The sequence below is a fragment of the Martes martes genome, assembly GCF_963455335.1.
Source record: "Martes martes genome assembly, chromosome: 7".
Taxonomy (NCBI): domain Eukaryota; kingdom Metazoa; phylum Chordata; class Mammalia; order Carnivora; family Mustelidae; genus Martes; species Martes martes.
The window spans coordinates 140,370,711-140,385,675 of record NC_137894.1 but is presented as its reverse complement, the minus strand read 5'-3'; the positions used below and the strand labels follow the sequence as shown (position 1 = coordinate 140,385,675).

The window sequence follows — 14,965 nt, the reverse complement described above, 5'->3', positions numbered from 1 at the left end:
TTCCATCCATCTGCTCTCCCAGACTTGACGTGTCGGCCGGGGCGCCCTGTGCTTCGGGAGGGCCCCTGGGGCCAGCAGCACCCGCATGCACCATGTATCTTTAGAGAGAAGAGGAGGTGTTTCTGCTGAGTCTCTTTGCTGGGCTTTCCCACTGCTCTCCAGCACGACTTGCCTCACCTCTTCTCCCTCCACCTGCCCCCGTGGCCTCGGGGTGGGGGGGGCACCCCTTCCTGAACCACCTCTGGTGAGAGAGGAGAGGCTGCTGTGATTGGCTTGGTGGCTGCATGTAGGGAACTGGGTGACTGGAACAGATGGGAACTCTGTTGGCCAAGAGGAAAAGCAGGCAAGGGGGTGAGAGGAAGGATGCGGGGTGGGCAACACCCAGCCATGCTGGTCACCCTTGCCGAGGAACAACAGTCAGGGAGAGGCAGAAACAGGATGAAGTCAGATCATCCACACACGCCCCAAGCTTTGCCCTTGCACCACGCTGCACGCATGGCCTGCACCACCTCTACCACCGGCCGTGCCCCTCAACCACCAAAGCACCCTCCTCCTTCCCCCTGTATGACTCCACCACTGCACCACTCAGCCCTCAGGACCACCTTCACCACCACGTTCTTCACAGGGCTACGGGGCTGCTCGATCTGCACCCCTTGAACCTTGCAAGAAGAGGGGAACGGGGAGTGTAGAACCTTGTCCGTGGGTCGGCTCTGATGTGCGTGGGCCAAGTCAATCAGAGCCTGGAGCCAAGGCCTCCACGGGCCCAGCTTCAGAGAATGGAAGAGAAGTCAAGATCGGAACCAGGTGGAATGATCAGTGGATGAGGACAAAGCCAGCTTCATCATTCCCCCCTGTGCTGGGATGGGGGGGTGCACCCATTAGAATTAGGTTTAGTGGCAAAGCAGAAAGTACCAAATAATGTAGAATTAGACAAGACACAAGGACTTATTGTCTCAAGTAAAAGAAATTGAGAAGTTGGCTCTGCAGAGGTGGCGGGACTGTTCTGCAATGTCATCGAGGATCTGGGCTCCTTTCATCCATCTCTCCTTTCCTACACCGCTAGCATGTAACTTCTGTCTTATAGGTCACCTCCTGGTCTAAGAAAGCTCCTGAAGCTCCAGCCATCATGTCTGAATCCCAGGCAACAGAACAGAGGAAAGGGGAATACAAAAAGGAGGCTTTGCCCAGCTGTCTGCATCCCTTCTGAGAAGTCCAAACAAGCACTTCCATTTCTAGCCAAAATGGAGTAAGCAATGTCAGACTTACCCTCTGATCTTAAACCAGACACACACACACATACACACACGCATACTAATGAAACTGTGGTTTTCAGAGACTAGATAAAAGGCAGCCCAGGACAGTGAGCCCTGAGAAGAGGTAAACACGTGAGGTGAACCCTACAATTGTCCCTAGAGAGATTTTCCAGCCTCTGTTCCAGAGAAGGAAACCCAAATGAGGTTCAGAACTCTAAGCTGGAACCCAGAGTTCAGAGACTCCAAGACATCTATAATTCATGGTGTATAACACCAGAGAAGGGAGAGCCAGGCAGAGTGAAAGAGCTGCAGATCTACAGGAAGATCTCCTCCAGTCCTTACTAATCACCACTGATTAGTAAATACTGACGGTGTGTGAGGGTGAGAAAACCATAAGGCTGGGGGAGGAGCCATAGAAAGAAAGAGGCAGAACCATCCTCTCGGGTCATACAGGAATGAGAATTATTCATCTTCCCACTAGCCAGGGTGGCAAGAACTCATAACAATAAGGCGATGAGTAGAGTCCTCAGAAGGAACCGCTTCTGTAATGAGGTCAAGGTTGCCCTAGACTAGAGGCTGACCTAGATCTGCTTACAAAGTCGAAAAGCAAGCCTTGAAAGGATCCAACTGTAACCAAGTAACTTAACTGCATCTCAGAATAAAACCAAAAATACTTAAAGGAGCATGAAAAACTTCAGCACCTAACAAAGAAAAATTGCAATGCCTTGTGTCCAATAAAAAATTACCAGGAATTTGGGTCACCTGGGTGACTCTGTCAGTTAAGCGTCTGCCTTCAGCTCAGGTCATGATCCCAGGGTCCCTCTCCTCCCTGTTCATGCTCTCTTGTTATCTCTGTCTCTTTCTCTCAAACAAATAAATAAAATCTTTTTTAAAATTACCAGGAATGCCAAAAAGGAGAAAAATGTGACCCCTAAGAAGAAAAGTCAAGCAATAGAAACAGATCCAGAAATGACCAGATGAGAAAATGAGGCAAATAGATGGTAAAACATGTACATGTCCAAGAAAGCAGAGAAAATCATGAGCATAAAGACGGGAAAAAACAGAATATATTTTTAAAGACCCAAAATTGAACTTCTGGAGTTGAAAAATACAATGTGTGAGATTTAAAAAAAATACACAAATGGAATTTAACAGCAGATTAAACACTTTAAAGGGAAATATTAGTGAACGTGAAGGCACAGCAATAGAAACGATCCAAAATGAAACATAGGGAGGAAAATGAGTGGGAGGAAAAGTGGACCGAGGGAATTGAGCTGTTGGACAACATCAACTGGCCTAATATATATGTCATTGGAGCCCCAAGGAGGTGAAAGGAAAGAGGACAGAAAAACTGTTTGAAGAAATAATGACCACAACTTTTTCTAAATGCAATGAAAATTATAAAACTACAGATCCAAGAATTTTAGGGAACCCTTCACAGTGGGGAAAAAGGAAGAAAACGATGCCAGGCCATTATTATAATCAAGTTGCTGGAAACCCACAGGAGAAAATAAAAAGTCTCATTATGTACAAAGATACAAAGATAAGAAGGACGACAGACTTCTTTTTGGAAACATTCCAAGCCAAAAGATATAGGAAGTGACATCTTTTTTTGAAGGAAAAAAGGCTGTCAATGTACAACCTAATACCCAGTGAAATTTATCTTTTAAACATGGAGGTAAAATAAGACTTTTCTAGACCCTAGAAATTTAGAGGAAATCCGTCATCAGCAGACCAGCTCATAATGCTAAAGGGAGTCCTTCCAGCAGAAGAAAATGACAACAGAGGGACTCTGGAGCTGCACTAAGGAACGAAGAGCACCAGAAATGGTGATTATGTGGGTAAATATAAAACATTTTCCCCTTTGCTTTTTAAGAACTCTTTACAGGATACTTTACTGTTTAAAGGAGAAATAATAACAATGTATTGTGGAACTTACAACATATGTAGACGTAAAATGCACAACAAAATAACCCAAAGTCATAAATGGGAAGAAATAGAAGTATATTGTGAGTGTTCTTATATAATTCATGAAGCAATACAGTGTTATTTACAGGGAGAGCCTGATAAATTAAAGATGTATACTGTAAACTCAAAACCACCAAACAGCAAAACTCACACACATGCACACCCAAGGCAGTATAGTGGATAAGCCAATAACAGGATAAAAGGGAATAATAAATATTCTTCAACTGATCGAAAATATAGTCAGGAATATAGGAAAAAGGGAACTGAGAACATATAGAACAAATAGAAAATAAGTATTAAGGTAATAGATTTAAATCCACTGTAAAAATAATCATACTAAATATAAATTGGTTAAACTCACCAATCAAAAAGCAGAGATTTCCAGATATGAAGAACCAAGACCCAATTGTACAGGGACTACAAGAAAGCCACTCTAAATATAAAGGGTACAGTTGGAGTAACAGTAAAAATACAGAAAGAGATATACTCCATGAGCACTATTCAAAAGAAAGCTGGAGTGGCTATATTATTATACAAAGGAAATTTAAGAGAAAAGAATGTTACCAGGAATAAATGGGTCATCTCATAATGATAAACAGTTAAGTCCTCCTTAAGTGTTCATAACAACCTTAAATGTTGATGCACCTAATAAAAGGACTTCAAAATGAGTTATGTAAAAACTGTAGCACAGCTAAGGGGAGTAAAAAAAAAAATCCACATTTATTAATGGAGATTTCAACACTATTCTCTCAATAACTGATAGAAGCAGACAAAAATCAGTAAGGATATAGGAGATCTGAACAATGCTACCAATGAATTTGACATCTGTAGAATACTCAACAATGGCAGAACACACATTCCCTTTAAGACACATAAAACATTTATCAAAATAAAACATATTTTGGACAATCAACAAGTCTCAGTAAGTTTTAAAGGACTGAAATCCCATAAAGTGTATTCTTTTATCACTAAGGAATTAAATTAGAAATCCATGGCAGACAAATGCCTAGAAAATCATCAAACATTTGGACACTGAACAACACACTCCTAAGTAAACCATAGGTCAAAGAAGAAATCACAGTGGAAATTAGAAACTATCTTAAGCCGAATACAGTGAAAACACAGCCTATAAAAATGTGTGGGATGAAGTTATCAATGATTGGAGGAAATGTTATAGCACTAAATGCTTCTATTACAAAAGAGGAAAGGTCTCAATTAATGACCTCTGTTTTCATCTTAAGGAACTAGAGAAAAGAAGGGGAAAACCCAAAATGAGCAGGAGAAAGGAAATTATAAAGAACAGAAATCCATGAAATAGAAAACACTAAAACAATAGAAAAACCAATGAAACAAAAAGATGATTCTTCAAGAAGTTTATAAAATTGATAAACCTCTAACCAGACCGATCAGGAAAAAAAGAGAGAGAGAGAGAACATACTTTACCAATATCAGGGACAACAGAGAGGACATCACTATGGATCCTACAAACACTGAAAAGCTAGCAAGTGAATATTTTGAACAACTTTATGCCAAGAAATTCAACAACTTAGGTGAGCTGGACAAATTTTCTGGAGGATATAATCTACTGAAGGTCTTTCAAAAATAAATAGATATCTGCAGAGCCCCATGTCCATTAAATAAGTTGCATGTGTAGTTGAAAACCCTCCATTAAAGAGGGACACCTCAGTGGTACAGCTGGTTGGGTGTCTGACTCTTGGTTCAGCTTAGGTCATGATCTCGGAGTCCTGGGATCGAGCCCCCCCCCCCCCCACATTGGGCTTCACTCAGTGTGGAGTCTGCGTTGGATTCTCTTCTCCCTCTGCCCCTTTCCCCCTCTAAATAAAGAAATAAGACTTAAAAAAATGTTTTCTCAGTGGGAACATTCTAGACTCATCTTGCTTCTACCAAATTCTTTCAAACCCTGAAGGAAGAGATAATACTCATTCTAAAGAAACGCTTGGGGCGCCTGGGTGGCTCAGTGGGTTAAGCCTCTGCCTTCAGCTCAGGTCGTGGTCTCAGGGTCCTGGGATCGAGCCCCTCATTGGGTTCTCTGCTCAGCAGGGAGCCTGCTTCCCCCTCTCTCTCAGTCTGCCTCTCTGACCACTTGTGATCTCTCTCTCTCTCTCTGTCAAATAAATAAATTTTTTAAAAAAAGAAAGAAAGGAAGAAAGAAAGAAAGAGAGAAAGAAACTCTTCCAAAAAATGGAAGAAAAGGGAATCTTCCAGCTCATCATTTGAGCCCAGCTAATTACCCTGTTACTGAAACTGGACAGCAACATTATCAAAGAGACCTACAGACCAATACTACTCCTGAACATACACAAAAATTTTCTTAACAAAATATCTGCAAATTACCTCTGACAAAATATAAAAGGAATGCCATCCTGTCAAAGTGAGGTTTAGCCCAGCAATACAAGATCAGTTTCACATTTGAATATCAGTGTGTGACTCAACATATTAACAGCCAAAGGAAAAAAAAAAGAGATAAAACATATGATCATCTCAATAGATGCGATTTTTTTTTTTTTTTACAAAATTCAGTTTCCATGCCTAATAAAGACACAACAAATGAAGAACAGAAAAGAACTGTCTCAATCTGACAAAAGGCCTCTGAGAAAAACTTAATAGGAAGTTACACTTAAAGGTGAAAGCCAAATGCTTGGGCCCTACGGCAGAGAACAAGATAAGGTAAGGTCCCTCCACCCCTATTCAGCGTTGCGCTGGAGGTCCCAGACGGTGCAACAAGGCAAGAAAGCAAAACAAAACGAAAGTTACATAGACGGTAAAGGAGAAAGGAAAGTAGCTTCTTCATGCAGAGGGCGGGGTCATCTCTATAAGAATTTCTAAGGAACTTACAAAAAGTCTAATAGAAAGAATGTGTGGGGGCACCTGGGGGGCTCAGTGGGTTAATCCTCTGCCTTTGGCTCAGGTCATGATCTCAGGGTCCTGGGATCAAGCCCTACATTGGGTTCTCTGCTTAGCGGGGATCCTGCTTCCCCACTCTCTCTCTGCCTGCCTCTCTGCCTAATTGTGATCTCTCACTGTCAAATAAATAAATAAAATCTTAAAAAAAATTTTTTTAATAGAATGAATGTGTGAGATTAGCAACATTGCTAGACACAAGGTCATTGTATTTCTACACACTAGCAACAGACTGTTGGTTAGGAAAGATTCCTTGCCACAATGAACACAAATGATCAAAGAAAAAAATTGATAAAGTGGATTTTAAACCTAAAATTTGTAACTTTTCTCGTTGAAAGACACTTTTAAGAGAGTTAAAAGGCAAGCAGAGGACTGGGAAAGAGAACTTATAAAGCAGGTATCTGACAAAGAACTCGTGTCCGGGATATAAAGAGAACACTTACAACTGAGTAATAACACACACACACACACACACAAAGTCTGGTCGAGAAACAGGTGAAAGATTTGAAACAGGTGAAAGACTTTACTAAGGTAGATTCTTTACATCATCAGTCACTAGGAAAATGAGAATGAAAACCGCAATGAGATATCAGTACACACCTATTAGGAGTGGCTAAAATTAAAAGACGGACCATACCAAGTGTTGACAAGGATGCGGAGCAAATGCACGTCTCATGCTTTGCTATCAGGAACGTAAAGTGGTACGATCGCTTTGAAAACAGCGTGGCGGCTGCTAACGAGTTAGAGATACACCTACCCTCTGATCAAGCCATTCCACTCCCAGAAGTTAAAGCAATATGTCTGCACAAAGACTCGGACGCAAATGTTCATAGCAGCTTTGCTCATCGTAGCCAAAGAGTGGGAAAACCCAACCTTCCATGGATGGGTGACTGGAGAAACAAATCAGGGCATATCCTGGAATGTGACTCTGTCACAGAGAGGAGTCATCTGTCACGCTGAGTGGAAGAAGCCGCCGTACGCCCAGAAGAGAGAGAAACATACTGTATGACTCCACTCTCAGAAAACTCTAGAAAATGCAACTTAACCTACATGGGTAGAAAGCAGATTAGAGGTTGCCTGAGGACAGGGTGAAGTGACAGGTGGTTTTCAAGGAGGCATAAGGAAGCGATTGAGGTTGAAGGAAACATTCTCCATCTTGATTGTGGTGATGGTTCCACAAGTGTACGCATATGTCAAAACTTACCAAATTGTGCACAGTGCATAAAGTGAGCCATTTACTGTAAGTTCTTATGCCTCAAGAAAGCTGTGCAAAACAGCAAAGGGATCTGTCTGGAGGATTCCTTCCACATGGTTCCCGGGACTCAGGCACCTGGCGTCCCTGGGCGTGGGGACCCTGGGGAAGTTCAGCATTGTCTCACTGCCAGCCAACACCTGTTGGGGGAGGGGTGGCACCCATGGGAGACCCCGCCACCTTCCACCAAAAGAGCACCCCCTGGGGACTGAGCACAGGGTCCGAGGGCACAGACCAGAGTCTGGGAGCCTGTGTGGCCCCTGCCCTCAGCCCAGCGAGGACTGAATTCAAAATTGCTCCCTTTGTCTCTGAGCTCTGAGCTTCCGGCTCCCAGACCCTGGGGCCTCCTCGCATTGCCAGGGGCTCTGCTGGGACCTCCTCTGCTGGCGTGAGGGGGTACACAAGCTGAGATCGGGACAAAGACCCGACTGCTTCCAGAACCAGCGCTCTCTCCGCACACATCCCTCCCTCCCCAGGGGTGCTTGTTTGGCCAGAGGCAGGCAGGCAATGACAGAGTACAGGGGTCGACATCCAGACGTCCCTCGAGTCTGGACAGAGCCACCTGGAGGATGAGCAGGGTCCAGGAGGGTTCCCAGAGGGGCAGTTCCACGAGTAAAAGCCCCCCAAGCCCGTCAGGAGTGTACTTAGGTCCTAGCTGAACCCTGGAATTGGTCGTCTTAAAAAACACCACCCTGACCTCCCTCCCAGCCAAATGCTTCCGCAGGTGAAGCCCTCCCAGATTTGGTCCCTCTAGGGCTGGAACCCCTCACTACCTCTCAATTTAACTTTTTGCCTCGAACCATCAAACATTTTTGTTTAAAGAATTTATTTATTTATTTGACAGAGAGATCACAAGTAGGCAGAGAGTCAGCCAGAGAGAGGGGGGAAGCAGGCTCCCTGCTGAGCAGAGAGTTTGATGCGGGGCTCGATCCCAGGACCCTGAGATCATGACCTGAGCCGAAGGCAGAGGCTTAACCCACTGAGCCACCCAGGCACCCCGAACCATCAAACGTTCTTTGTCCTGCCTAGGGTGACCGGCTTATCCTGGCTTGCCCTGGATTGTCCCATTCTAAAGCTGAAAACCCCCCGTCCTGGGACCCCTGTCGGTCACGGGTAAACTGGGTCAGTCACCCTACTAGCCACGTTGCAGTCACAGGCCAGTGGCTCAGGGACCTCAGCTCTGGCACCACTCCACTGCACTCTCGGGTGGGGGGTTTGGCTGTGCCCTCCGTGAGTCGGACCCCCTCGAGGAGGACATCAAGTTCTGGCCCCTCCTCCACACAGACTGTCGGTCTCTGTCGCGTCACCTCCGCGCCCCTCCTCTCGGCTGGTCCTGTTTGTGGTCAAGTGAGGCCGCTGGCTGTGGGCAAAGAGCTCAGACAGATCTGGGCTCAAATCCAGCCTCTACTTCCTGAGCATAATCGCCTAATCCCCATGCCTCAGTTTCCCCCTTGCAGGGGGGCTGCGACTCCCTTCCTCACAGGGCTGCTGTCAGGATCAGTGACAGAGGACACGAGTGGCAGTGGGCTTGGTGCCCTTTTCTTTCTGGTCCTTTGCTTTTTAGGTGTGAACGCCAGAGTGGGTCCACCGCCCTGGTTTCGGGGGTCATGAGGGCAGAGCCCAGGGAAGAGGGGCTTGAGATGCCCAAGGGTCCCCCCGCCTCAGCTGATCCTGCCTCCCGCCCTCCGCCTCGGCCAGAGTGTGGTCCCTGCCGCTGCGTGACTCTGAAGCTCGCTGCGGCCACTGCTCTGACCAGCCGCTGGACCTCTTGCAGGCATGAGAACCAGCTGGAACGCAGAGGAATCAGCAGAAATAATTTTCCTGCCCAGTGGAGTGGAGAAAATTGGTGGCTACCTCTGCCGCCCAGTTTTCAATGAGGGCAGCCGCTCTCAGCCCGGTGGCCTCGGCCCCGCTGCTGCCTCGCTCCCCGTGTGAAGAGCTCTGTGCCTGGCCCGGAGAGGTGCACCCCAGCCCTGGGGTCCCCCCGTTATTTGGCCCCAGGCACCGAGACTGCAAACTCCGGGATGGGGCCGGTCTTGCCCCCTGCTCTGTCCCTCGGCTCACAGTGAAGCGTTTCCAAACCGTCCCACGAGAAGACAGGAGGGTGGTGCGTTCCCATTCCACAGATGAGGACGCAGAGCGCAGAGAGGGCCGCTGGCGGCAGACAGGGCCGGACCCAGAGGCCTGACCCTTGGCCATTTGGGCATCTCAGGGAATGACAGGCCGCCTGTATGCTCACTGGAACTGTCCTGGGAGACAGCCATGGGAGGCATCCACAACCAAGCACCCTCCGGACGATTCGGGGCCCCTGAAAGTCACACTGATGGAATCCAGGGAGTCCTGAGGGGCAGGAAATGGCAGTCAGGGCAGAGGTGGCTCATGCTGACCCCTTTCCCTGGGCGCACCCCTCCATTCCAGGGCCCTGAGCCCAATCCCATGCACCTCTATTTTGCTGGAGGGTTGCCTCCTGTTCTGAGCAGGGGTGAGAGGAAGAGAGGCTGAATGGGCACGCCTGGGGGTCAGCGGGGTGGAAGGCCGTCTGGAGAACACACGAGGGGGCAAAGGGCCTCAGCTTCGGTCAAGAGTGGAAGTCATGTCGGAGACTCGGGGGACCCCACGGGAGAACTCGAGTGCCAGATGGGAGGGATCGGGGAGTAGGGAACAGGGGTCTCCGTCACACTGAGGTCCTGTCCTCGGGCATGCCCATACCACTCATCCGGTCCTTCATTCATTCAACTAACCTCTGTCCAGACTTCAGGTGTCTCAGCTCTGGGTGACGCTTTGGGGAGGCCCCTGGAGGCAGGGCCTGCCTGCTCTGTGGCAGGTGCTGGGCGTGGCTCTGTGTTGAGCCTGTACTACAGGGCTTGGACTCCCCTTTCTCTCTATTAGTGAAATGAGGACCCTTTTGTCCTTTCGTTTATGCCTTAGGGTGTCATCCAGAAGCAGACCTGAGTCCCCGATTTTTCCGGTGCTCCCAGGAGAAACAGGTGAGGGATGGTGTGGGGGAGGGGAGCAGGATGAGGCGGGGTCATTTGGGAGAAGTTTGGCTCTGGTCCTGCAGGGAAGCCTGGAGCCCAAGTTACAGCAGCTTCGGGGGGGGGGGGGCGCAGAGTGAACCGGCTTCTCAGCTACCTGAGGGTCTGCTGAGCTCATGTGCCTAGAACCTTCTCCAGCTCCAGCCTGAGGGAGGCAGCAGGGAAAGGAAGGCTGAGGCCTGGTCAGCAGGACAGGTGGGTCTGGAGCCCGAGGGGCTGGGAGGGGCGGGTTGCCTACACCTGGGGCAGGGTGTCTGCGGGAGCCTTGCTTTCCATGACCCCATCGCGCTGCCTTCCCTCCTCTACTCGGCCACCACTGCCACCCAAAGCCTGGCTTCTGGCCAGCCTCCTCGGGTCCTCCTCCCTGCATCGATCGCAATCATTTGTTCACTCTCCCCGCACCGCCCCCCACGCAGGAGCCCGCTCTCCAGCTGGGAGATCGGTGTACACACATAAATACGGCAGATAACACTGGAGAGTAGTTCGAGCGGTGTAGAAAACAAAACTAGGGAATGGGATTGAGAGATGGGGTGGGGATTGTGACCAGGGTGGTCGGCAGAGGCCAAATGAGGGCAGGAAGCCACGTGGACAAGAAACCTACAAGTCCCAGGGCATGGTTTTTACAGACCTGCCACTTTTATCCCTTCCTCCCGCCCACAGCTAAAAGCCCACCTCCTCCAGGAAGCCTGCCGGATGCTGCTGGTGCTGCACAGGCTGCAGAGGCCTCTGAGGGTCAGCCCATCTGGCGAGGGTCTCCAGGTTGCCCCCTGGGTGTTCTCAGAGACACCTGGAGGTGGGGCCGGTGGGAGACAAAACCTGAATAGGGGTGACCCCCAGACCCGATGACTAGGGTATTCAAATCCCAGCTCAGTTCCTATTTGCTAACGTGGCCTTAGGCAGGGGACTTTGCCTCTCCGAACCTCAGTTTCCCCATCTGCCAAAGGAGGCTAGGGCCACCTCCCCACCAAGGGCTTCATGGGGATTAACTGAGGCCCCCAACTGTGCCAGCTTTCTTCTGTCCTTCCCACCCTTGTGAACTGGGGGAGAGGAGGGAAGAGAGGGCTTGCAGGGTGCCGGCGAGGCAGAGAAGCGGTGCGGGGGAGGGGCTCTCCGGGGGCCCTCGCAGGCAGGCCCAAGCTCCAGCGTGCAAGCTGTCTGAGCGGAGGCATGGGCCCCCCCCCCCCCGCCCCACCCTGCCCCTCCTCCGCCTCCCCAGCCATCTGCGGCGCTGGCAGCAGCCGAGCCAGGGCGGGTGGCGAACGTTCTGGCTCCATCTGAACAGGACCAGTGTCTGGGGAGGAAATGTGGGTAGAGCCTTGTACGCTCCAACCACATTCCACCACGACTGTTGTCCCCTTGGGGCCCAGGGAGGGCAGCGGACGTTAGGGCTGGCAGGTGGGGGGCTGGCAGGCTGGGCTCCAGTCCTCCGTGTGGCCTGACCGGTGTCAGGATCCGAGAGGAGCGGAGATCGCGGAACCCAGCCCTACTCATGATGGGGAGACCAAGGCCCCAAACGAAGACACCAGTTCCACAGAGAACCTGCAACAGGGACTCAGAGAGCCCACACCAAGCTGCCACCTCTCCTTTTGTCCTGACCCTGTGAGCCCAGAGGCAAAAGGTTACCCTGATGTCCTGGAGGTTTAGAAAGCTCCCTGAGCCTCACTTTTCCTCTTTGTTCCCCCCAAATGGCCCCCCGGGGCCTGAGGCAGTGGAGAGGGGGCTCTGCCTAGAAACTGAAGTTTCCAGTGGCTCTTGGCGCTTTCCTGTCTCCTGTTGTTTCTCTGGCTTCCCTTGCTGCCAGTTCCTTTTCTCAGCGCTGTCCTGTGCCTGAACGTAGCAACCTACTCCCCTAATTAAGGGAGTGGAGTAGAAACTGGAAAGTATGCGACACATGAAATTCAAGACGGACAGCAGTGATGGCTACACAGCAGTGTGAATGCGCTTCCTGCGCCTGAACTGTCCACTTTAAAGCAGTTACAATGGGAAATATTATGTGTCTTTTTTTTTTTAAGATTTTATTTATTTATTTATTTGACAGACAGAGACCACAAGTAGGCAGAGAGGCAGGCAGAGAGAGGAAGGGAAGCAGGCTCCCTGCTGAACAGAGAGCCCGATGCGGGGCTCGATCCCAGGACCCTGGGACCATGACCTGAGCAGAAGGCAGAGGCTTTAACCCACTGAGCCACCCAGGCGCCCCTATTATGTGTCTTTTACCATGATGAAAAAATATATAAAGTATTATTCACTGGCAGCATTTTTAATCTGCCATGTGTTTGGGAATGATACAAACGCGTAAACTTCACGCCCATAGGTCCTGAGGGAGGACAGGAGTAGAGTGCGTGTGCTTTGCGACCTCTCTTTCCAACAGGCAGGATCCCTTCTCCTCCCCCCACCCCATCCCCCGCCCCCAGCCAGAATGTTTCCCTGGGTTCAAAGGCTAGCTGCTGCCGGGCTGGCTGGGCTGGCAGATTTGTCCCAGGGAGCTCTGATGCCCTCAGCACTGAGGCTGTTTCTTGAGGAAGAATCACCCTGTCGGATGTCTCAGCGGGGAGAGGGAGCGGTTCATTCCCTTACCGGGATTTCCCTGGGCCAGCCTGGGGCTCCGGTGGAGGCAGGGAGGGAGATGCTCCACCGGGAGGTTCCCGGAGCAACACTGACCCTCTCCAGAGCTCCCTTTCCCTTCTGAGAGCTGGGAAAGTAAGGAAGCTCCTCCCCCACCTCTCGGCTCTCCTGGCCCAGGTGCCTGGATTCGGCTGAAAAGGAAGGCCGAAGAGGCACCTGCGGTGACCCAAGGGAGCCACTGAGGTTGGGCTGGGTTGGCCGACTAAGGGCCGGGAGAGAGGTAGCTTATCTTGGCCAAGTCACGCCTTTCGAGCCCCCCCTCCCAACCTGGGCTCCCACTCCCGCGGGTTCTACATTTGTAAACTGTGAACTCCAGGAGCTCAGCAATTTGGCTTCGTTCCCCGCGGCGTTCCCAGGCCTAGAGCAGGGCTGGTATACAGTAGGTGTCCAATACGTGTTGGGAACTGAGTGAATGAACGGATGAATGGGTTGGACAGGGCAGTACCTAGGGTTTCCCGGCTTTACGGGCCCATTCAACTCTTTCCCTCTGCGCTCCCCTCGTGCATTCGTTCCTCATTCATTCGTTCCTCGCGCACGCACGCCAGGCACTCACTCATTCATGCGCCCCACCATTCATGCTCGCACGCGTTCATTCATTCCCTGCCCCGCCGCCAGTCCTTCCCCGGCTCCTGCGCCCCCCGCGCACCCCCGCGCCCGCTGTCCGGCCCCGCGCCCCTCGAGTGCGCCCCGGCCCGGCGCGGCAGGGGGGAGCCGCTGAATCAGCCGCGGCTGCGCGGGGCCCGGGCTGGCGGGGAGCCGGGCTGGGGGCGGGGGGCGGGCGCTCCCTGCGGGAAGCCGGGGGGTGGGGGAGCCCCGGCCGCGCCGGCTCCCGGCGCGCTCGGCCTCGGTGGGGAGGGCGGCGGGACCCGAGCGCGGCGGCGGCGGCGGCGGCGGCAGCGGCGGCGGCGGCGGCGGCGGCGAGCGGCGCGGTTGCCCCGGGGCCATGTGGACCGGCGGCCGCCGGCCGGGCCGGCTCCGCCGGGCGGTGAGTACCTGCGAGCGGGGAGGGCGCGGCGCGGGCACCGGCGGGGGGCGGGGCGGGCGCCTCCCACGCCCGGGGCGGGCTCTGCACCGCACCCCCGCTCCGGCCCGGGTTGGGGGAGGCGGCTGTCCAGCCTCCTCTCCGCTGCCCGCGGCGCCCCCTCCGGGGCCGGGGCGCCAGGGCCCCGCCGCGGAGGTTTCGCTGGCCCGGGGAGGAGGCGGGGTGGGGGGGTGGGGGCTGGCGGGGGCCGGCCGGCCGCTCCCGGGCACCGGGCGGTCTCGGGGCGGGGCGGGGACTCGGCCTCCGCGCGCGGCTCGGCCCCTCCCCGCCCCCCGCCGGCCCGAGCGCTGGGGTCCGGTTTGCGGGCGATCGCCCCCCGACCCGCGCGTCCCTGCGGCGGGCGGGAGGGTGGGGCGGGGGCCCAGGGCGAGGACAGGGGACAGGTGGCCGGGTGCCGGCAGGCCTCGTCCTGCCCTGCGTCAGGGGGCAGGGCCAGACCCGGCTCGCGGAGGCCCCCCCAAAGGCCGAGTGGCCGGAAGGAGGCTGGACCCCGGGCGGGTTTGCCGAGCGTTTGCAGCGCGTGGGCGCGCCCCCGGCCCGGAGACCCCTCCGTCTCGTTCGGGACCTGCAAGGCAGGGGCTGACATTCCCCTCGGTGACAAGCGAGGAAACTGAGGCCCAGGGCCGCTCAGCTGGCGCTCGCACCCGCCCTGAACCCCGGCGGCGCGTTGGATGGGAATTTCTGCCCTAGCGCTTCCGCTTCCTGCCTGATTTAGAGGTGTTTCCTTCCTCGCCTGTGCCCCACCCCATCCCCAGTGGGTTCCTCTGGGGCAGGAACAGCGTGGGCGACCTCCTGGAGTCTCCTGAGAAGCGGAATGGGAGCGAGGAGGCACCCAGGAGTGAGTGGGGGTGGCCGAAGGAGGAGCGCCTGC

At 52.6% G+C, this 14,965-nt stretch overlaps 1 protein-coding gene across 3 annotated transcripts in view; it reads left to right on the top strand.

Annotated features, from left to right (window-relative positions):
* Positions 1 to 13,995: 13,995 nt before the first annotated feature.
* The window catches only part of BEGAIN (brain enriched guanylate kinase associated), a gene marked incomplete at both ends in the record, with an annotated part of 44,962 nt that continues 43,992 nt past the window's right edge, over positions 13,996 to 14,965 (top strand). For all 3 annotated transcript variants that reach the window (XM_080809267.1, XM_080809264.1, XM_080809262.1), the window contains one exon: positions 13,996 to 14,037. In XM_080809267.1, coding sequence (XP_080665393.1) covers positions 13,996 to 14,037 — 42 coding nt within the window. The remainder of the gene's footprint in view (positions 14,038 to 14,965) is intronic.